General features: G+C 43.0%; 1 protein-coding gene across 1 annotated transcript in view; it reads right to left on the reverse strand.

Moving 5' to 3' along the window:
* Positions 1-5,930: 5,930 nt before the first annotated feature.
* The window catches only part of FOXO1 (forkhead box O1), a gene marked incomplete at its 5' end in the record, with an annotated part of 64,745 nt that continues 47,232 nt past the window's right edge, over positions 5,931-23,443 (reverse strand). The window contains 2 exons of the mRNA XM_010583426.1: positions 5,931-9,164; positions 9,558-10,914. Of these exons, the coding sequence (XP_010581728.1) occupies positions 9,571-10,914 (1,344 nt within the window). The remainder of the gene's footprint in view (positions 9,165-9,557; positions 10,915-23,443) is intronic.

Consider the following 23,443-nt stretch of genomic DNA (forward strand, 5'->3'; position numbering starts at 1 on the left):
TACCTGCCAACAAAAGCAGAAAAAGTAGTGCTTTAGTCATGCATGTGGAAGGGAGGCTGGGACTGGTAACACTATCTTATCCCTGCCCTGAGCACAGCCTCCATAGAGCTGCTAGGGAAGAGCTGCTTGCAAAGAACAGAGATTTTACTCCTCCTTGCTATGTTCCTTGTGCACTTTTTTCTGTCCTAAAAGCTTACAGATCTAACCAGGTATTTTGCATTTGTTACAACACAGCTTATTACGGTGAGAACATAACCTCAGTTGAGGCTTCCCAGTGAAAGGTATCAAGACTCCCAACAGAGAGACAGCCGGTCCACAACCACTGACAGAGAACTGGAAAAGGACACACGAATGTTTGAAACCTCCTCACAGAAGGGTATTGGGCAGCTGTTTCTGGCTGCACCTATTCCCAGCACAACTAAGTATCTGAAGACACCCTTGTAAGGTCAGATCAAAGGTCCACTTATACCAGTGTCTGGTCCCTGACAGTGGCCAGCAGCGGATGCATAGGAGAAAAGAGCGTAAGGAACAGACCACAGACTGAGTAATCCCTTCCCTGGTACATGCTCCAAGCTTCCAGCAACCGGCCATTTAGAGACTTCCTGAGATAGAGGCCACATCCGGACCATTGTATTTAACAGCCACTGATGGACCTATCTTCTATTAATTTATATAATCCTTTTTTGAATCCATTTATACTTTTGGCCTCCACAACATCCCGTGGCAACGAGTTCCAAATTTTAATTATGTACTGTGTGAAAAAGTACTGCCTCTTGTTTGTTTTAAACCTGCTGCCTGATCATTTCATTGGGTGCCCTCAATTGTGCCAAGAGAAATACTGATTAATCATTTCCTATTCACCTTCTCCACAGCATCCACAATTTTGCAAACCTCTACCACCTCACTCATCTATACCCACCCTCACTCATCCCTTCTTCTATTTAGTCTCTGCTCCTGGCTCTTTGTAGCCCTGCAATACCCTCTTTGAAAACCAAACAGCATGCAATCTTTGTGATATAGGTGCATTTTGCATGTAAGCAGTAGCACAATAGAGGTTTCCCATTCTCTTCTCCTACTCTTATTTCTACTGTGTCTTTTTCTCCATAGGTAATTGTGAGCTGAGACTTGCAAGAAAACCTTCCGACAACTCCAGAATCTTTCTCATGGTGGTAGCACCTCAGCCAGGGTTCATTAATGCATCCATATGCACTAGACTCACTTTTCCCTTCTCCCCTGTGCATTATTTCACATTTATCAACACTTAATCGCATCTGCTGGTTAATTAGCCTCTCACAAAATATCCTGAAACCCTTCCGCACCTCTTGGCACAGCCTGACATTTCACTATCCTGTATAATGATGCACTCAGCGATTTAGGTCATCAACCACTTCTGCTGATCGCTGTTCAAACTCATTGAACAGCACAGGTCCTTGAGGGAAGGCAGTGGCAGCTTCCCTAGTTTGGAAAAGCCAAGTACTAGTCGCGCTCAGATGGCCAACCCTTCAAGGCAGCGTAGGCACTGAGAGGACCTCCATTACATCCCAGTTGTCTCAGGAACTTCAGTGAGGAAAATTTCTGAAGCCACTGAAAATCCAAACAGGTTATACTGATCACCCATGTCCCCATGCTTGCGGACTTAGCCACACTGGTGAAGCACAGCTTCCTCCAGCAGGGACACAGCCACTGTTCCCCCCATCACTCCACCCTGTTACGAGTCTGTGTTACCCATTCTGTGAAGTTACCCTGCGTGGAAGTCAAACCCAGCTCCTCCGATCATGCTGGGACCCCTTGCAAAGACCAGCATCACCTTTTTTTTTTTACTTCATTTATCTGCCACTCAGTCCTATTTAAGCAATGGGTCTCCCAGCAGTTATATTGGAATCCAGCATATTCAATATAATTATTCTGAATATTATTATTTAATGTTATTTTTGAAGTAAATACTGGCCCCATCCGTCTGGCACGCTGCTCAGTCACCAGCAGGCTCTTGGCTTGCTATACCTACCACACCAGGACCACTGAGATGAAGACAGCCAGCTGCCCAAGCAGTCTGTAGGCAGGAGGGCTGCACTTCTTATTTTATGCCAAAAATAAACTTCCAGACACAGGGGCTTACACCAGCAGATTTTGCCTGCAGCAGGATGAGACATCTGGGCTGCGGAAACCCTGCTAAGAAACCCCTCCTGTGAAAGCCTTGCCTGGCAGACCAACAAGGCTCAGTGCAAGGCTTAGAGGACACCGAGGCAGGGTGGGAGAGGGCCAGTGGTGGAGCAGCTGCATGGCCCCAAGACAAGCCCCTTCCCCAGGACTTCCCCTGCCACCTCCAGGCTATTTTCAGTTTAGAAGCCCCCCAGCAGGAGAGCCACAGGCAAACAAAACTTCCCACCTCAAAGGGCTCCTGGAGTCATCCCCGAAGTGAATCAGCTTTGGCTTTGGGGCTCACCTGGGCGTTAATTTGAGAGGTCTGTTGTATGGGCTGAGGGAGGAGGAGGAGGCAAAGAACTTCCCTCAGCACAGCTCAGCCATCGCCATTGGGGCTGAAAGAAGGACCCAGGGCCTTGCCTAGCCCAACTCCTCTGAGCAGCATGGAAAGATATTAAAAAAAAAAAAAAAAAAAAGTCCCCAAACAGTAACACTCCTCTCAAGTGCCGTAAATTGATGGGGTGAAGGGGGAACAAAAGGAGCAGGAAGCGGCAACTTATTGGGACTCCTGAAATGAAACTCCAGTTCTCACAGGGTTTAACAGCTCGTCGCTTTTTTCACCTGGTCAAAAAGACCCAAGCAACAAATCAGGCTAGGACGCTGTGCCATCTGTGGCTGCTACTGGACACAACTTCAAAGTCCAGCAGAAAGGAAGCTCTTTTTTTGCTACATTGAGCCCTTACCCCAGAGAAATCCAGCCTCCTTTGCCCCTCGAAGCAACTGCTTGCCTTGCTTCGTCATCCCAGAAACAGCTCATTATACCTGCAGAATTTCTCATCCCCTCTCCCTTTCCAGTCCCCATACATGCACTTCTATAATGGGCTTTTCCATGAACTCCTCTGACTTCAGCAAAATTGAAGTCGATTGAATATTTCAGATACAATTTAGACATTCCTGCCGAACTCCACAGTTCCCTGGAAACCCAGCAAAGCTCTTGTGCAACCTCTGGGCAGTTGCCTGCTCAGGTAGTGTCACTCCAAGGCCCCGAGAAGGAAATGCAACCACTTGGAAAGGCCCCTTCATTTAAGGATGGCTTGAGCAACTATAGATGAACACACAGCAAGGACATAAAATGTTGAGGTTCCAAGTTATGAACAAGCTCCTTGTCAGACTCTTCAGTCCACAGCCCTGTTATACCCATCAGAAGCTTCCTGCTGTGCTCCTCCAGTTGTACTGCACAAACCCCTCATCCCTTTTCCCATCATCTCAGTGATAAACACCCACGCAAGAAGTTTACTCGCAAAAAATACATGCAAAATTTCTGAATGCCCCAGGGTCCAACAGCAAGTAGAAAAACATAAAATAAAATAAGATGGGGCGCTGCCCCTGCCTCCTCATTTTAGCTATCATTTTGGCACATGCCAGAACATTACCCCAGGGAAAATATCACCAGGTAACAAACAGGGATTTGCATGCAATTCCAGCAGTGGGCATGACCACAGGCACTGCTCAGTGCAAGTTCTTCCTTCTCAGGGTCTTCACAAAACCCATTTTTGCATACCAGCTGCACGATAAATGGCTGCAACATCTAATGCTATTTGTACTTTTAATTGGATTATCAATTGACATGACATAATAGCTGATGTTTCTGTATAAAAACATGTTTATTGCATTGATGCAGAACTGACTCAGAGCACAAGGATGCTTTGAGGTTTCTGTGCTCGATCAGCAGATTCAAATCCCTTGTTGCCAGATTGGCATAAATTGCTAGCCGGTCCCTTCCCAAGAGACAAGCTTTGACTATCTCTCCTGACAGCAGTAACTAGTCATGTACCAATTAGATGCGCATCCTTTCCAACAACGGCTTCACAAACACCCAAAGAGAGTATCTTTGGATCTTACAACCCTCCCATTCCAGAAGTCAGGCTTTTCAAAACGTCAGTGAAGATATCCTCAGCTTCCCTCAATGTGCAAAACCCCTTCCAAAACATACGCTGAAGAAAAAAGGGCAAAGCTAAAATAAAGATGGAACTGCAAAGTACAAGGGGAAATTATTTTTTAAGCATCTTTAAATATTTCTATTTTTATGTGCCATGCATTCTTTCATGCTCTTTAGGTCTACCTCTGCTCACTTTAAGATCAAACTGGCATTTTTGCCAGCACTTCATTTAAAGCCTGCTCTCTGCCACCCCTCTCCCTCCCCACCTGCAGGCAAGCGGGGATATGGGCCTCACAAGACTACTGTGGCGTGGGTGTTATTGGCTGCCTGTTTTGGCAGCCTCTCCTCCTTTCTTCCAGCTCTGTTTTGAAACACAATCTAAATTTAAAAAAAAAAAAATAAAAAATTAGACATTTCTGCTTTCTCTACTCACATCAGCGCTCCTGCTGCCACAGCATAAAGCACGGCTGTGAAAGGAGCAGCACCATGCAGATTGGCCTATATAGCCCAAATATTCGGCAAAGAAAAAACTCTTACTCCGAGAAAAGGTAAGTATTTCAGGAAGGCAGGAGGGGCAGAGGAAGGCAAGAGGCGAAAACAAGGGGAAAAAAGGCCAAGAGGACTTTGTGAGCGGTCTCACTTTAACAGGGGGAGCAGGGGGAAGAGAAAAATGTCTCTCCAGAGCTGGCGCTCTCCCACATTTAATAGCATTAGGATCTAACATGTAATTTGGACTAACAGACTAATTCTTTCCTGCAGTTTGATGGATGTTAGCGTCCCATATTTTTTTCTTCTTTAACAATGCATTACATAACATTCTGATACACTAATTACCATCTCATGTCATAGCAATTTTATTAAGAGCTTATACTTACAAATACCCATTCTGAAAGGATTTCAGGACTTTTTTGTCATTTTCTCTGAACTAGGCTTGTTGAAGCACTGGCAACACTGTCTGATGCTGCCTAAATGCAGCTTGCAGTAACAAAGTGTCTCTACACGAAGATCTCTCGCAAGCCCTAAGAGTCAGGCATGGATTCTTCTTGCGTTTAGTCTCAAAGACTTGTAAACAAGTTACTTTTAGCACACTATGTCGTGATAAAACACTGGTAACGCAGCCCTATTAGGTTCCTGTACCTGCTACAGCTCCAATTCCAGAAGCAATGCCAAGAGAGAGAAATTCCTTTATACCAAGTAATGGAAAATTTGTTAACTGTTCTGCAGTTAGTGTTTGCTCGTTAATATGGTATCGTCTTGCCAGGTAAGACTTGGTACCATGAGGTATTTTTCCATATAAAATTGCTAATGCCATCAGGATTGTCCAAATGGGATCATCATCATTAAAAAGATTACGCGGTAAGGAAACTGATTACGACAACGTCTGAGTAGAAGGATTGCTAATCACAAGTAGAATCCTGGTACAAATCTCATTCTCCGTATACAAGAAAGGACACAAAACCTTTTAAACATAATTTATATACATTTATGGCTTTATACAACAAACTGTCAGGGATTGTTCTCGTGTGTCTGCAGAAGTACATCAGGCACTTTTTCTGAAAATATCCACATATGAATTTTAATTCTGCAATGTGACTAAGTCAGAGCAGTGAAGCGTTGAAGAGCTGTCACACCACTCGCAAGTAGAACTAGCAGTATGTACATGCCAATCTCTCACGATATTGCTGGTTTGTGGAACACCCTCAAAAAGGAGGCCAGTTTTAATGCCGAGTAATTTGCTTTTTGCTTGCATAAACCATGCTGCATTTTACATTATGACTACCAAAATAATAATAACAATAATAATAATAATAATAATAACAATAATAATAATAATAATAATAATGAGAATACCTTATTTAAAATCAGTCATAAATTAAGGATCCTAGCAATTTCATAATGAAAATAGGAATTTCAAATCAGTAAAAAAATAAAAAAGTACTAACATACATCCAGTGGTTTAACAAGTGCAAATTTTATACTGTTTTATAATTGGTCCAATTTTAACTTCTCTTCTTAGGGATGCTCTGTTGACTTAAGCCAATAATAAGCAATATGACTTTTGCTTATAAGTGTAGGCAAATTGTCAGTTTATCAAAGCAGAGCTTTCCAATTAATGCATCTACTACCTAAACATATATCATATAGCTATATTATGGAAACAATACATCTTTATATTTAAAATATCTGAACAGCTCTATAATACAATAAACTTTTAATAACAGTACAAACCAGAGAAAAGTCAAAAACAAGGCTGCATAGGTAAGATCATCTGCACAATTCACAAACCAATCATTTACAACAATTCTGACAAACTAAGTTACTCCAGAAACTTGGTACTTTTACTGAAAAAGGATTTATTACTAGAGGTCACATAATGTTTGTTTTCAAGGCAGAAAACACGCCCCTTCACCAGACTTCACAGTATTCCAGAATTAAAATTGCAAAATATTAGCATGGCACCACAAAAAAAAAACCAAAAAACAATTTGACCACACAGCCCAAACCACTGATTATCTACAACTGCTTTCTCACAATAATTAAAAGGGGCTTCCTACAGACTGTTTTAATTAAGGAACGGCTACATTTATGTTATTCATAGTTATAAAAGGAAATGCAGAAAATATCTGTATACAGGAAGTTATACAGTAGCAGTAAATAATAAACAGGAGGTATATTGTTAAATGTAGCATGTTCAGCTGCAACCCCATGGAGTACAGCATTAAGTACTACTTTCTTTGCATGCAGAGGTGTATTTTACAACTACTTTGGCCTATGCATATCAGTGCCCATTTGGGAGCAAACATTTTTGCACGTGCAGCAGAAAGAAGGATCTTCAGAAACACGTATGTGAGCCTTTCGCTTGCTCCACTGCCAGGATTTACCATCATGCTTCAGAGACTACGAACCTGATGGTGAAGATGCTACTAGAGATATTTGCCTGTAAAAGCAGGCAGCTTCACTGAGGCTTCGGCACTAAGAATGTTTCATTTTGCTCAACAGAAGTTCAAAGACCAATTTCATGCTGGAGAGATCCTGTATCACAGGACAGCTTATCATCGGCCTCTGGAACTGCTGGCAACCATAATAGGATATCTAAAAAAGTAGGACCAGCTGTAATTAGTAGTGATTTAAGCCCAACAGGGAGCTAAATGCTAGCACATCAATAAATACATTGCAGAGCCTTAGGAAAGTCATAACAGGATCATTAAATGTATGGCTTGTTACTAAACTTCATTTTCTTGGCACATCCCATTTCTTTCTCTACCACACGCCATCACTACAGGGAAGATAAGTTTCAATTAGAACATTTTCCAGTTGTGGGCTACGTAGACAAAAGAAAAATCAGTGGAAGAATGTTTATTTCTCCCCTTCACAACAGCCAGCCCTAGCACAAAAGCTGTTCATCCTGTCAGTGCATAAAAAACCTCCAAGGATTTCTGTAACACAAATGATGTGTAGCAACCAGTGAAAAGACAGGTGAGGCCTGTTATCCACATATCCATGAAAATTGCATCATATGATGACGAAAAATCAGAAATCATTTATCCAAGACCGAATCCTGAAAATGCTCAGGTAGCTGTCAGTGTACCTACTCCAACACGAGCAAGTTTTTCCACAGGAACAAGGCCTCTGTCATTAATGCTCTCCCCTGCCCTAAAGTTCATGTATTTGTATAACTTTGCCACTTACTTTATCTTTCTTTAAAAAAAGTAATGTTTTGTCCTGCAATAGGGCATCACACAAGTTTTTGCCTCCCACTCAAAAGTAGCACTTCTGCCTCTTCAAATGTACTGCATTACAACAGAAACACTGACAAACCCTAAAACTAGTGCTAATTAAGACAAATGACAATTTTGTCATTAATTTTACTAAAATAATGAATTTTCCCCAAAATGTCCTGCTCTTGAGTGCACAAACATTATGAGACCTCCATGAAATAAATATAAATGTGAAGCATTGTACAAGCATCTAACAATGAATACTTAACACTTTGTGGTAGTCTGAGTTAAAATGATAGTAGAAGCAGATGACATTTCTAAAAATGCATATATAAAACTGATTAAATATTTCCTAAACATAAAAGTTGTCTATATTTATACATCACACAACAAAAAAAGGGACAGAAATGTTTTGTATTCAAGATCCTTATTAAGCTTTTCCTTTATTAGCACTCCCAAGTGCTAGGGAAATTTATAAAAACATGTACTTAATCCAGTTAAAATACTGTACAAAATGAAGAGGTTATGAATGCTGCCAGATCTCAGATTTATTATTTTTTTTTTTAAGTTGCCTATGTAACAAAAGTAGACTTTAATTATAAGAAAAATAGCTTGGAAAGTATTCCAAAAATTATCTTAAGTCCAACAATAAAGTCATTGGTCTGACAATGAAAACCAGATATATTCTTGCATAAATTTACATGAATACAGGTAACTTATCAAATGGCATTTAACCTACTGTTTGCTTTGAATAATCAGTGAGTTTAGTAGGATCATATTTAACAGGCTATTCTGTTCCCATATGAAATGTGTGGCAATTTTGAGTAAAATAATGCAGTTCACACTGCTGCAAGGGAAGTCCACAGTTATCTCAATTCATCAAAACACAGGTAACATCAACGAAGGTTAAACTTACTTAGGGCATGAGATCATCACAGTATTCTTACAAAAGTTTATAAACTTTTCTTGGACCAAAACGGATAGTCTTAAAAAACAATTCTTCTTCTACAGATCATTCTGTACAAAACCGAAAGCACAACATGATGTAAGTTAAGAGTCTTTGCTGTGATTATATGGTGTAGTGAATTTGGCACTTCAGAGTAATGAAATTTCCAATGGCACAGTTCTTATCTACAGCAGCACATAACCTGCAAACCTTGGGCAAACATCCTGTACAGGAAAATACTCTGTCTGCTGCCAACTCTGACGAAAGGAAGAAAAAAAAGAAAAAAAAAAGACCCAAAAAAAAAGCTAGTGCATGCACACAGCTTTGTCAAGAAAATTAAAAAGGAAGGTGAAGGACATCTTTGTACTGCTTTTCTCAGTTCCTGCTGTCAGACAAGTCTGGAGAATTTAACCGTAGCCTAGGAAGAAAAAAAAAAAACAACAAAAAGAACAAATTAACATTCACACCAAAAGATTAAATCTATTAAAATACGCTCAAACTAACTTTAAGATACCTTAAATAGGGAAAAAAAAATGTATTCATTAATTGCTAGTTACCAGCAAGTTTTTTGTTTAAAATATTAATGGCAAAACATCAGTGCTTCACATGAAGTAACAGACAGAAGTTAGTACACAGCAATCCTAATGCACCGGTGCAAACCTGATTTTCAAATAACAAAGGACTGGAAAGTGACTGACTGTAATAGAGGCACTTCACATGGCAACACAGAAGACCACCCAGTTTTTAAGCATTTTGACATCTCTTTTCCCTTTAGCTGTTTTTCAGATTTATTATAAAAAGCACAGCTTACCTCCTACTACATCCTAGCCTGACACCCAACTGTGTGTGGTTGTCTTTACGCTGTGCTGAAAACTTTGGTTAGGCAATACACTGTCAAAGTTAAAATCTAACGTTTCTCCATCCATAAGGTCATTACGGATAATCGACTCCATGTCACAGTCCAACCGTTCAATTAACATGTCATCTAAGTCACTGGGAAGCTTCTCCTGGTGGAGGGAAACAATTCCTACCCTTCCGTAGCCATTGCAACTGTTAACAGGGGCGTACGGGTTCATAGCATTCATCTGCATTGGGTGACTCATAGGCACTTGTAACGAAGTCTTCACTGTCGACAAGCGATTTAGACCTGATGTATGTGACATGGTGTTCACTGTGTGTGACAAGGCACGACCATTAACTGCAGGTGTTGGCTGATTATGTCCTTGGTGAGGGCGGGCGTTAGGGTTCATCATTTTGTTGTGGGGCGGTTGACTGCCATAAGTTGGCATCACCGAGTTAGCAACCATCAGCACACTTTGGCCCAGTGCCCTGCCACCAGCCTGGGAAACACCAGTGTCTACTGATGCCAGGATATCATTGTGCGGTGGAGAATCGGAAGTCAGTAACTCCTTCAGAAGTCCTGCGGGACAGTTATATTGGCTCATCGATCCATAGCTTGATTTACTGTCTTGAAGAGTCTGCATAGGAATCTGGGGCAAAGAGTTCATGCTAGCTTGAGCATACGTAAATTTCCTGTAGTCTGGATTTGGTGAACCTATACTTGTGGTCGAGGATGCGAATGAGTAACCTGGTGTTTGCTGCATCAGGGTAGCAGATGAAGACTGGGTTGACACAGTCATTGACGTATTAGGCGACAAGAGATTAAGGTTATCCAAAAGATTTTCCATGTTCTCAGAATTACTCATCTCTGAAAGGCTGGGTAGAGTAGAAGTCATTTTGGTGGCTGATGATGGGTATACCATGGAGTGCACATCCCCATCTCCAAGATCATCTTGCTCTGGCAAAATAGGAGAAAGTCTTCCACTAATCGTACTAGCGTTAGAGCTAGTTCTAGGTCGAAATGTACTCCAGTTATCAAAGTCATCGTTACTGTGAGAGCTGGGGCTTGCAGGCCACTTTGAGAACTGCGATCCGGGGCTGTCACCATTTCCCTCTTGACCAGACTGAAGGGATGCTTTTTTCTTGGCAGCTCTGCCTCTGCTTTTGGCAAACTTGCTGTTGTTATCCATGGATGCCGCTCGCCTCCTAGGAGATTTGCCACTCTTTCCTCCTTCAGGATTGAGCATCCACCAGGAACTCTTCCCTGTTCCTTCATTCTGCACTCTGATGAACTTGCTGTGCAGAGACAAGTTGTGACGGATTGAATTCTGAAAAACAAAATAAGGTGTAAGAAATGGAGAAAACATGCATCTTTTATGGCGTACTAACATTTGTCTTTGCAAACATGCTCTCATTTTGTTAGAAAACATAGGGCTAATCATGAAATGGGAAAACATGCCAGTCTGGAAACATCTTTTATCAGCTCACCACTCAGAAGTGGCCGCAACGAGCTTGCAAAGAGCTGCCATGTTAATTTGTCTGTCACGTGGCCCGATCACATCTGACGTTATAAAAAGTTAAATAAAATACTGAAGGAGCTGTTTTGAAATACAAATACCTCATAAAGGAGACAAACTGTATTAGAAGACCAAGATGATGACTGAAGATCTCATTATCAGCTTCACTCTAGTAAGTTGAACCTGACTGCATTTAGGGTGGTGGTGTTGGTTTTTTTTTTTAATTAATTTACCCATAGTTCAGGAATGCTAGATCCTGTTCCAGGGTCCTTATAATGGGTTCTTATCCTGCACATCCCTAAACCCTGCAAACATGCCAGCCTGTGAGTATTGCCACTGAGTATTAGTGAGGTTTATATTACTTGTGTTATGTGAGAAAACACATATAGAAAACCAGTTGAGGATTAAGTTCTAATTTTTATAAATAAACATCACAAATTGCCTAAGAAATCATTAGGGAAAAAGGAATGCAAACAGCATAGACAAAATTGCATTTAAAACCTCAGTCTTAAAACCATCTCGCTCTTTCAAAATCAACATTTTAATATGCAAAATTGACTCTTCTAATACCTGAGGGCATAAGTTATCTTGTGCCAAGACTGACCAGAGGTACTGAAGCTTTTCATTATCTCTTCGGCCAGGAGTAATGTTTAATGTTTTGCTCTTAAATACAAAAAAAAAAAACCAACAAATTCCCAAAATCCAAAATCCAAGCCCACAGGTTGACCTGTTAACAAGAGGCTACCCTTTGCATCACCAAGCTGTAGATAAGCATTTTTCTTCCTCATGTAATTTTCTGCTGAGCACATGTAAAGAACATTATATCAACAGAAAAGCTGTCCTATATTTTGACATAATTGCTAACAAAGGCCACAAGTTCTAAGAGTGCTGAAGCAGGCAGCCACGGGAGTTGGCAGGAGGGTGAGACAGTAGCACAGTCTACATGGGGTCCCAGGGTCTGCACTAGGACTGCAGTTCGTGTAGAACAAGTAGGAGGGAACCACAAAACAACACATGAAATGGGTAAACTAGAAATTAGAGCTCAATGGCAGAGAAGTCGGTGATGCAGTAGCTGCCTTCCATTCATAGTCATTTTTAGCAAGTTGTCCAAAGAAAAATTTGGGGGAGCAAAAATGGAAAGACCGTTTCTAGAAAGCAGTAGCCAGGCTGATCTTGACCAGCAGGCCAGTAGGCCAATTATCTCAAAACACTAAATGGTTACCAGACCTACCAAAACCCTGTTCTGTCTTTCCCGTTTTCCTACCTTTTTCCTCCCATCTATCTTAAGTTTTTAACCTGACCCCCAAGACCCACTACAAGAGCAAACCATGAGGATGATACAGCTCAGGGAGTTTTGCGTGCCTCGTGAGGCAAACCAGAGGAGGAGGGACACAGCCACCGCTCTGCTCTCTGGCTGCTTTTTGCTCTATTTCCCAACCCAGAGTGCTGCCTGTGACAGCAGCATCTCCAGAAACGTCTTCCCTCATCTTCTCTACTCTACCTGTCCTCCTGTGTACGTCCGCTTTCTCAAAGCTGCGCCTCTTTCCCCACTGCCCATAAGCTGCCAGAAGAAAAGGAGCAAAGACCGTGAGGAGGCACACCAGGTGAAAACGGTCACCTCGTAGGGCCTGGCCTAGATCAGAGACGAGAGGCTCAAATTCCCTGCGAGGGCCATGACACGCTGTGGACCACGAGAAGCCAGCCAGCCGAAGGGGCCTGGCCACCTGCAGAGCTCGCCGGGACTGGTCACTCGGGGGTCCAAGAGGAGACCTTCGGCAAGACGAGGGCAGCAAGGAGGCGTGACGGTCCTCTAGCACCTGACAGGCAGCCGTCTGCCGAGACTACCCCGCCAGGAGGGCGGCTTCAGCCCGAAGAGGGGCACGAGGCGCTCTTGGGCGGCAGAAGATGGCAGAATGTGGCCCCGCCGCAGCTCGCTCTTCAACCAGCGCAGCAGGGCGTCAAACCGCGTGCCCCACCTCAGAAGCCTGTCCAACCTCTCCTTCCCTCCGAAGAACCACCTTTAACAAATTACCCCAGTTAAACAAACGCCAGCAACAATTTGAGCGTTCCCTTACGCAGTTTTGAAAGGAAGTCGTTCTCCCATTAACTAATTAACGCAGGACTGTCTCTCTTCGCTGCAGGTAACCCTGCAATCAAAGTCTCATCCTCTACCTAGCTACGGGGCATTAGGGAAGGCCTTGGACTTTTATTTTCGCCAGGTGCAGCTGACACATCGGGAGGGTAAGCCTGAAAACCCTCCTTTGGGCTTGCCCGCGGCCCCAGGGGCTGAGGGAGAAGCCTCGCGAGGCCGGCCTGGCGCAGCCCGTTGTTTTCACTCACAGGCTGCGGCCGAATCCCCGGCTGACACAAGTCCAGCTCTAGAAATGTCGCAAGAAAGTTGTTCTGCACGTCTGTTGATTAAAAAACCTCCTGCGCCAGTTCATTTTTTTACTGTATTTTGTAAACATACCCAGCTGGCTCAGGCTTACTGTTTACTATCAAAACAGGCATATCAAACACATAAAACATCAGGCAGAGAAAATACCGTGCTAAGGCTCAGTCCCTTCTTCTCTGCAACAGAAGTGTTAAATATTTAAGAAATTGCTGCTATTCCTTAGTCATCAAAAATGTTATAATCTGGTATTATTGTACTGAGGACATCTGAGGTCGCTCTTTGAGTAACAGAGCTGTCTCCTAACTCTGCCAGCAATGAAAAAAAAAATTTTTCCTAACAGGAAAAGGTTTGCGGCCCAGAGCTTGTTACATAAATTCCTGTTTTTCACGCAGCCAGCAGGACATTAAAGAAGCTATGATTTACTAACTTGGAAAAAGTGTTGAAGAGGTAAATCTTGTGAAAATATGCACTGCTGTTAATGATGTTGTGTCTACAAATCTTTGCCAGACACAAACATGACCTGATAAAAAAGTATAGTTTCAGCAGTGGATCTTGGCAGCCGGAGGAGCGGCACGGCTGTCAGCGGCCGGCGTGCTCCGCGGCACCGCCGGCCCTGTCACGCCGTAAGACGCCTTCAGACCCAGCTTTCAGCGGGACTTGGAAGCAAAACCTCCCCAAACCTGGCCCGAATGACGCGAAAAGCACGCGGCCGCATTTCGAGGCGGGTTTCCGCACAGGGGCGACGCACACCAGATCGCTCTGACAGCATCCGCGCTGGAATTTTATCAAAACCTCGTCAGGACGGCAGCAGGGCTGCTGCCACCTGTGGGGTGTTTCCTGGGATTGATTTTCCACCTTTGAGATAAAGCGCAGAGAGCCTCCGCTCCCGTTTGGTCTGTGAACCGACTTCATGTCATACTTTAGCACGCGGACCAGGAACTGTGGATATGCTTATCGCTACTCGCTGATTTAAGAGCCAAAATATGCAAAACCAGTATCTGCTAAATACAATGTGATGAGCACATACCAGCTAATAAAACTCGTGAAGCCAAGAAAATGATCCTTTGAATCTACACATTTATATCATTCAGCTGCATTTCCAACATTTCCTACAGCCGAACAGCACTGCTGCGAGAACGCCCTGCTTGCCACTCTTCTAAACAACAAAAAACCTCAAACTCCTTTACGTTTTAAAACAATTAAAGAAATAAATGTCTCAGCCATTTAATCCCTGGGTGCAAGTAGCTCTGCTGGTATCTAATACTGCATTTAAACCCAAGATATTCATACTAAAACATGCAACTTAAGTTTAACCCGACTAATTGCTGAAAAAAAATCATACCCCCTTACAATTAAAGTTGAGGTATTTGATTATTTTTTCAGTAAGTTGTTTTGGTGTTTTACTGAAGAGAAACACCTGAAAACACAGTTGCTTTGTTAAACTTGAGAACTTTGTAGGCCTGTACTTACTGAAGTGAGACCATACAGTCACGCTGGCTGTCTTTCCTCCACCCCAGCCCTTGGAGCATGCAAGGGAGAGGGAAGCAGAGCAGAGCTCCTGCTGCAGAGCTCCTGTTTAACATCACCGCAAAGCTCTCCAAGCAGGATCTAACTGTGGAGCTGTGAGTATCCAGGGAGCTGCAAGACCCAGACTTTGTAAAAGCATCTACAAGTGCCCATGGTCTCTCCCATGCTCACACCCTCACACACGGGCACAGGCAGCACCCATTCAGGCACAGTGCTGTGACAGCCGCCAAAAGGGAGAGCAAGAAATGGATGCAACAGTCGACACACTTCACAAAAATGAGTGGATTTGCCACCAGAGTGGATATGCTGATGGTATTGCAATAAAGCACGCCATGGCATCTCAGAAAAGACATTCACCAGTAACTAGTAACAAAGGCAGAAGGAGTTGGCCTCTGGAGGCAGAGGCCGCCATAACAAAGCCAGAGGCTGTAAGAGCAAGACTGCTTCCATAATACACAGGTCAAGCATTTCTATTAAAATTAACAGCCTAATGACTGCCCATTCATTCAGAAGACATCTCAGCAGTCCACTGCTTCCTACACCTCATCCAAAGGGACAGTCTACGTATGTTGCTGGTCAGCTTGCCCTACCATCAGCTCAAATGGCTGCAAATACAGATTGGGGCACAGTATCTGACTGTACTTCTCAGATCTCTCCAAATAATATCTGAAACAGATTTGGAAGCTGGAGAGAAACTTTCAGGGAATACGACACTCAAGACTGCTTCTGCCATGACCCTCTAAGATAATCACAATTCAAAAAAAGAAAAAAAGGGATTTTATTTATTTATTTTATTTTAACTGACAGTTGGAGAATATTGCAATAGGAACACGCTTGGCAAAAAAGTCAGGGTTGAGCACCGGTAGGAGAGAAGTTCAGAGACCCATCAGCTAACATCATCACTGCTGAGAGCTGACTGCTACAAGCAGTGGTGGCTGGCACATGAGCCAGCTGTGTTAGCGTGTCCTGTTACTGACAGCTTACAGCAGGATTCAGAACAAGCAGAATCTCTCTGCGGAGACAACACCAAAGCAAAAGCTCTGGAGCAGAGAAGGGAAAACCCCAGCATTTCCATATGCTGTTACAGAGGACATCAGTCCTGCCTCTCAAGGTCTGTATATGGTGACTCTACAGCAGGTCCAGAAGTTCAAATCACCGTCCTCTTGGAGCCTCAGCGGCAAGCACCACTCTAAAAAGAAGTCATGAAAAAAAACTCCAAGGAAAGCATGCAAAGGACAGGAAGGTCACCAGCACACTCGCTCAGGGTTCCTTCAGCATTAACAGCTGGACAGCAGCAGCAGGGGCTAACTGTGGCAAGTGGCACCACGCAGCATCTATGCAAGGCTAAGCTAGACCACACCTGGTGAAACAGACAGGTCTCCTTGGAATGGTTACACTGCCGGCATCCTCTTTGCTGTGGTTTCCAACCACCCTGCTAAGTTTGCAGGGGCAGGGTGAGGAGGCTAAAGAGGAAAGAGAACATGGATAACTCCAGATGTACCAGAATTTCCTTTGGTACAACAGTCTGGTGTAAGGCAATCCTGTTTGTCTTATCTAATGACTATGAGATACAAAAAGCTCAGATGCAGATGCTGCACATGGAGCTTGGGTTTGCCTTGGAGCTAGCGTTGGACACTCAAAAGCGTTTGGTCAACAGATAGCACGCTTGTTCATAAACAGCCTTAGCCCCATTTCTCTCTTAAAAGGGTTCCTGGTACCTACAGTGTTCACCAACACAACCGCACATCTGACTGCAGTGTCAGAGGCTTCAAATGGTAACGAAATAGTTATCTTTGCCCCAATTGTAGCATTCTTTGATCACAGCTCAGAAACCTTCTCCATTGTCAGGTAAGAGCATGGACAGAAAGCATGTCACTTAGCCTCAGGTCAAAGAGTCACATTTAGAAGATGCTGGCAATGTGCCACCTGCAGCTGCATGAAGGTGGAAGGACAGGATTTCCTCCCAAACAGGTCATGCTTTTTTGGGGCATTGTTTTTTGGGGGGGGGGGTGCTTTTGTTTGACTTCAGTTTTGTCCTGCACTGTTAATACAGTTAAGAAGTGTCAGCTGGAAAAAGTGCAGAAACACTTCAATCTTACTAGAGGGACTTTGCACTGTTTCTCTGTGCTTTTGACTACAGATGGTGGCATAGCAAGAGCCTTTCCCAGACCACGACCCATGAAACACCATCTCCAAACATGGAGATACTTTCATAGACTGTTTTATTTTATAAGATTTCAGCAATGCATCCCTTGTTCCATGCATGAATGTGCAAGAATGGGACAGACTGTATGTTATCACTATATGGTCTCTACATGTCTCTCCTGTTGGGAGGGGGGTCTCCCATGACCACATATCAGTGGCTTTAATCTAAGTCCTGCACATTCTGCAGTTAAGTCTGCAGATTTATACTCTCCTACACTTCCTTCTCACAGCTGTAGAAGACTAAAAATCTTTGGACACCAAAGGGGCTTGGCCATCCTCCAGGCTGCATCCTGCTGCCACACGTGGCACCAAGGACTGGACAGGATTTCACAACCACCGGAGCTTTCTCCTCTGGAACATGGTATGTAGTAGCAGAAAATACATGCACAGCTCCAGACATTGATGTTTAAGGGACTTGGCTATGCATACTTACGTGTCAGAACTGGCAACTCTACTGACACGTATTTAAGCAATTCCAAATTGCTATCCCCAGATACCCTCCTCTTCATTCTAGGCAGACTCCTTTGAAGCACTTTTCCATAATGGCAGTTTGGACATTTCTAATGAGATGATAACACCTGCCTACTTTCCCTACACAGGCATTTAGAAAGAATGAGCGTAGAAACCATGAACAAGGTAAAGCATAGTATGAGCAGTATACGCACAGGGCAAGCACACACCTGGGATACTGTTCCACACCCCAACCAAAACTTCCATCCAAGAGAGAGACAGAGCCACAACTAGGTTAACGATCGCCTACATCAGTGCCAATACTCCATTTTATAACTACATTTATTCCTACAACCACAATACAGGCGTGATATAATATCAACACAGCATACACCAAATATATAAACATTTGCTAGCATTTCAAAGCCAAGGAAACTAAGTGACACTGATTAGGAAAAACAACAGACGAAGATGCATATGAAAATTGTGAGATTTTTAAAAGGGATTTGTCAAATGGAACTTCCTCCCTCTCTGGTAAAATTATCTGGGAAGCCAAGACAGCCAATAGGTTTGTTTAAAACCTACCTGTTTTCAGGGGTGAAAAAAAGGCAACAATAAGAAGGCAGAACAGGGTTATTTAAAAAAAAAAAAAAAAAAGAAAGGCAAAATAGCCATCAGGATAAAACAAAACTTGTCAGGTGTAGAAAATAAGGGAAGAAATAAATATCATATGAAAAATATTCAAAGCTAGCAGGGATAACTACGTATTTGGTGATCCAGACAAATCCTAATACTGCCTTTACAAAACTGATGCTGTAAGCTTTCTATTCCAACAGATGTAAAACAAGTGTTTGACAAATATAAGGGTTCCATATTTGTAAATAAACATTCCTGTTTTCCAGAAATATGCAACACACACATATATATGCCTATGTACATATATAGCTTATGATGAAGAAGCATTTCCCAAGTTCACTAGTGATACAGGCCAACACTGGGGCCTCACTGAAGAGGAACATCTCAAAGTCAGGATGCCCTTATAACTGGAGCCTCTTCTCCTCCCTCTTTAAGCGGTCTCAGACCTCTGGCCTTTGCAAGCAGCCTGTGCTGCAATTAACATCAGTAACGCAAAAATAGCAAAGTAGGAGGACGCATGCATAACCTGGGTGCCCTGACATCAGTCCCAGGTGTTATCATAGAAAAGCTGGTAAAGGATTCAATTAATAAACGATCAGAGGTCAGGGATACAATTAATGACTTTCAAAAGAGTCCCACAGAATATAGGCCACCACATGCACAAGAAAAATATATCTTTTGTTCAAGAAAGGTAAGCGAGAGAACACCTGCAGATATGCCAGTGCCATACCAAATGACAGTGCAGTCAAGATTAGCACCATGCACCACTGCTAATGTGTGCTCTTCAAAGGGATTACAACCATTAAAATTATCTGTAGTGCAATAAGCCGTGAGGAAGGCTGCTGCGATTCATGACGGGCAGGTAGCCCTCTTACAATTATTCAGTGCAGGTTCTAATGTGCCAACCAGGAATGCAACTGTACAGGGGACACAGGCACCGCAGCAGCGGTAATGGTTTGATGCAAGGCTGTCCTTGAATGCAGAGCACAAGCAGGTTATTGCAAGGAAAACGTGAATCACAATTGTAAGCAAAGTTTTTTTTAAATAAATAAACAAAAAATTTGGAGTAATAAAGTAGCAGTTCATCTGTACAATGCCAGAATGACTAATAGCTTTAAATTTTATTCTGCGACTATAGTAAAGAGAGACTAAGGGGTGTTTATTTTTTTTCAGCCAGTGGGAATAATTATGATCAGTAGGACAAAAAATGTTAATCACTCGTTTCCTGTTTAACAGACAGCCTGTTTCACCTCTGCCACTCTCCATGGTTACACCCAATTCATCACAAAGACTACAGCACTGTTTATAGAAAGCTTCCCCCTTTTTTTTCTTTCTAAAACTAAGCTGCCTTTTATTGACATTCATTAGCTCTAGTGAAGAGGTACAAATGTGTATGCATGCTAAATATATCAATAGTAATTAGACCAGCAGATCATCTTAAAAGGAGCACTAGAAACAAGTTCTCACCAATAAGAGGCAATAAGGTGAGAAATAGGCCAAAGTCTCAGTGTAAACCAGAGAGGTAAGTAATATCATAGTCTGAAAATAGGGTTAATTTTTTGCATTGGCCTTCATGGACATGCAGAGAACTCCCAAAAATTTAAAAAAAAAAAAAAAAAAAAAAGGAGAGAGAAAACCAGGTATGATTACTCCGAAAACATTAATAGGATAAGTGAAACAATTGGAAAGACCTCTGCCTGAGAAGTCACATAATCTTTACATGCTAAAAGCCCTGCATAATGACCAAAGCAGTCATTGGCCACTTGCTTAGGTAAAGGCACAAGCAGACTTAACCCTAAATGTTTGGCTTCAGTTGGATGCTTTACTAGGGAGCCACACAACTCCTCTTCATCTTCATGGATCAAGATTATTTGCTTTCACAAAATCACTGACAATCTAAGGGGTTGGAATGATTGTCACGACCTGATGAATTTACAAGCAATGGGCTACCCGGAACAGTGGAAAATAAGTTTAAAACTGAGGCTGGTAAAGCCTGGTAAAGCTGGTAAAGCAAAGCAGGATGCACTGGAGACATGGGCTAAGCCCATGACACTTGCCCCATTCGCTGTGCTCCCCATGGGCTAGCCGGGGCTGGAGAGGCTTGAGGATTTACTTCACTGCAACAACGCCCACCGCCTGACCGCAGACCTCTCCTTAGGGACAAGGAGAAGGAGCAGCTGCAAGTTTGCAGCCATGGATCCACAGACAGAGCCAAGCACACCTGCAGCACTGCGCCCACAACTCCTACAGCATCTGACATGGGCAGTAGAGATGTCTGCTTATTTGCAGGAAAGGCACCAAGCCTGTGTGTATTTCTTACCTTGGGAAGCAACATACCAAGGGGGATGTACAGATGCAATAATATAAAAAGTTGGGTTGACTGAGTCTTTGTGTAGATTGGGAAAAAAAAAAAGAAAGAAATACATCTCCTTATTACACTTGTACTAGCATAGCAGAGGGAGCCTTTTGCTTTAGCAAGCAAAGGACTCAAATTCTCTGGACACGGGTGTCACTGAATACTAGTTTTTCAGAAACAAACAGTCAATGAAAGCAGCAAGCTTCCTTTGCAGCAGGGTTAGCTGTGCCCCACAGGAAATCCCTGGCTGAAGGAAACTGCAAGTCTTGTAAAAAGAAGGGCAAAGCCTTCCATTTACAGGTCGAACAATATCTTACGCTACATCTCACTATGCATTTGATCTTTATTTTGACTACAGCAAGTGCAAGGATAGGCTAGCAAAACTTTAGTATAGTCCCCAAAACTACAAAAACAAAAAAACCCCCAGAGTTCAGTGGGATTTTTTGTTTAGTTTAGTGCATCCTTAGAGACTCTTTACTGCATCTAGTGGTAAAGATGCTGAAGGTTCCACATTTGTAAGGGACAGTGTCAGCTTAAAAATAACAACCACCCTCTGGATTTCACCTAATGTTGTAAATATCTGATGTTGCGGTCGTCTTTCCTCGGTTTCTCTTGGTTACAACAGGGACATTTCTCTTTCCTCTAGTTTCTTTTGTACGTCCAGTGTATAAAGCCACCGCTTTTACTATTCTACCTCTAGCCAATTCTCCCTTTATCTGTCTCATATATAAAAAGAAAATACCTTGTTAACAAAATATTAGCAGAATATTTTATTAAAATAGCTTAAACAGGATCAGATTTAAGTTCTCTTTAAACTACTGCATCATCTGCAAATACGTAGATAAAGGATATTGCCTTATGCAGCCAATATTTGTTCATTTGTATTTCTGTTCTGTTTTTCATACTTGTTCTTTACCCCGAAGTTACAAGAAGCAAGTACCGATTTCCAGTTACTCTTTTTTGTACATTCTGAAGAGGCAGCACGTATACTAGGTATTGTGTTTCTACTCAGCTTCTTTAAACACAGTTTGCCTTCGTACTTTTTTCCCCCAACACAGAAGCATGCCAGACCACCAGCACACTCTCTTCAGGAGAGCTTTTCCAATTCAAGCTTGCTCCCATAGCCTAGTAGACTTTATATAACATGATTTACTACTACAATGCCCACAAAAAACCCTCATCCAAATTTCATTAAAGCCTTAAGCTATATTACAGTGCGCATTACCCCTCTCCACTCTCTGGCCAGTTCCAGCCACCCTCTTTCATGTAAGGTGTGGTTTATACTTAAAGGGTTTTTAGTTTATTTTCTCACAAGAGGGTCTCAGGACTCAGAGGACTCCTGACGGGTGGTTGCACTGTTCATGCCAGCATCTTCCTCTCGAACGCTGCTTTCCGTGACATTCTCCAGGCTGCAGTTTCAAGAAACGCTGGCACTCATCACTGGTTTTTATGACAGCTGTTCAGCATTATAAAGCCACAGTCGCCCAATCTTGCAAAATGTGCAGCACCAACTCTGAACCAAGTTGCCCCCAGACACGCTTACAACTTTCAGTAGGCTACGGGAGGCAGAGTACTATTTCTCAGAGCAAGCTGGGCACACAGAGGAGGGAAATCTAAAGTGTAATTTCTTCCCTCACACCCATTTTGGAAGCATTCCTATTCCCTCACTACTGTAGGCTGTGCTCTGTACTTAACAGACCCTTATTAAATCAAAGGACTGTTTACAGTCTGCATACTGGCAAGTCCACATTCCCATAGAATGTCATCTGGCAACAGTGACTTAAACCATCAGCTCTGTATTTACTTGCTTTCCTCCTTCCCAAACAAGAAAATTAAAAAGGACAAGGAAAAGCCATGTTTTTAATGACAAGAATGGAGCTAACAGGGTAAAGCCCAAGAGCTCTGGTGCATCACCATTCATCACAATACCCAAACATCCATTTTTTTTAAAACAGTAAAATATTACAATGAGGACAATAAAAAGGCAAATAAGCTATACCATTGTGGCTTGGGACCTTTTACATACACACCTGCTGCTAGAGACGTGCAGGACCATGCTGGACACAAACTAAGATAGCTCCCAGAGAGGGATGCTGTTATGCAAAAATGAGCTTTGTTAGGCTTTTTGGGTGCTATTTTTCTCCTGCTAACTAGGACTAATTAATCTCCCCTCATTACTATTTCTCTCCATTTGATATATGCAAGGAGACTGGCCTCACCACGGCTGCTCAGTGCAGACCTCACCCATTCTCCCATTGCCCTGGACAGAGCCTGACACAAGGAGGCTCTGGGCGCACTGGGCACTGCCAGGTGCAACAGGAGGTGTCCCAGGAAGGACACTGCCATCACCCTCATCGGTTCAGAGAAGAAAACACTGTTTTTGAACAGCCTCCCACCCCCCTTCACTAACACCACAAACTCACAAAAGTTCTTATCAACTTTCAGATTGGGCTCCCTCCTCCTGGAGGCCACAGTCTTCACTTGGTGCAAACTTCACCATCATTGCTCCCATCCCCCCTCAGCGAAAAGCCCATGGGTAACTGGGCAGCCTGAGCCTGCCTGGCTAGTTATTCAGATTTAAGGACTGCAACATCCGGCTTTGCAATCCCAAAGGCTGCCATGGGCCTCCCATCCCTCCCGTGCCTTTGCCCAAAGATGAGGATGGTTCGGGAGCTTTCCTCCAGCTTTCTCTGGACGTGCACTGAAGCATTATGGCAAAAGCGCTGCCGAGACGGGGAGCTAAAATGCCCTCATCAATTCAAAGGGCTGCA

This window comes from Haliaeetus leucocephalus, unplaced genomic scaffold, assembly GCF_000737465.1.
Source record: "Haliaeetus leucocephalus isolate CR32 unplaced genomic scaffold, Haliaeetus_leucocephalus-4.0 Scaffold897, whole genome shotgun sequence".
NCBI classification, from domain to species: Eukaryota; Metazoa; Chordata; class Aves; order Accipitriformes; family Accipitridae; genus Haliaeetus; species Haliaeetus leucocephalus.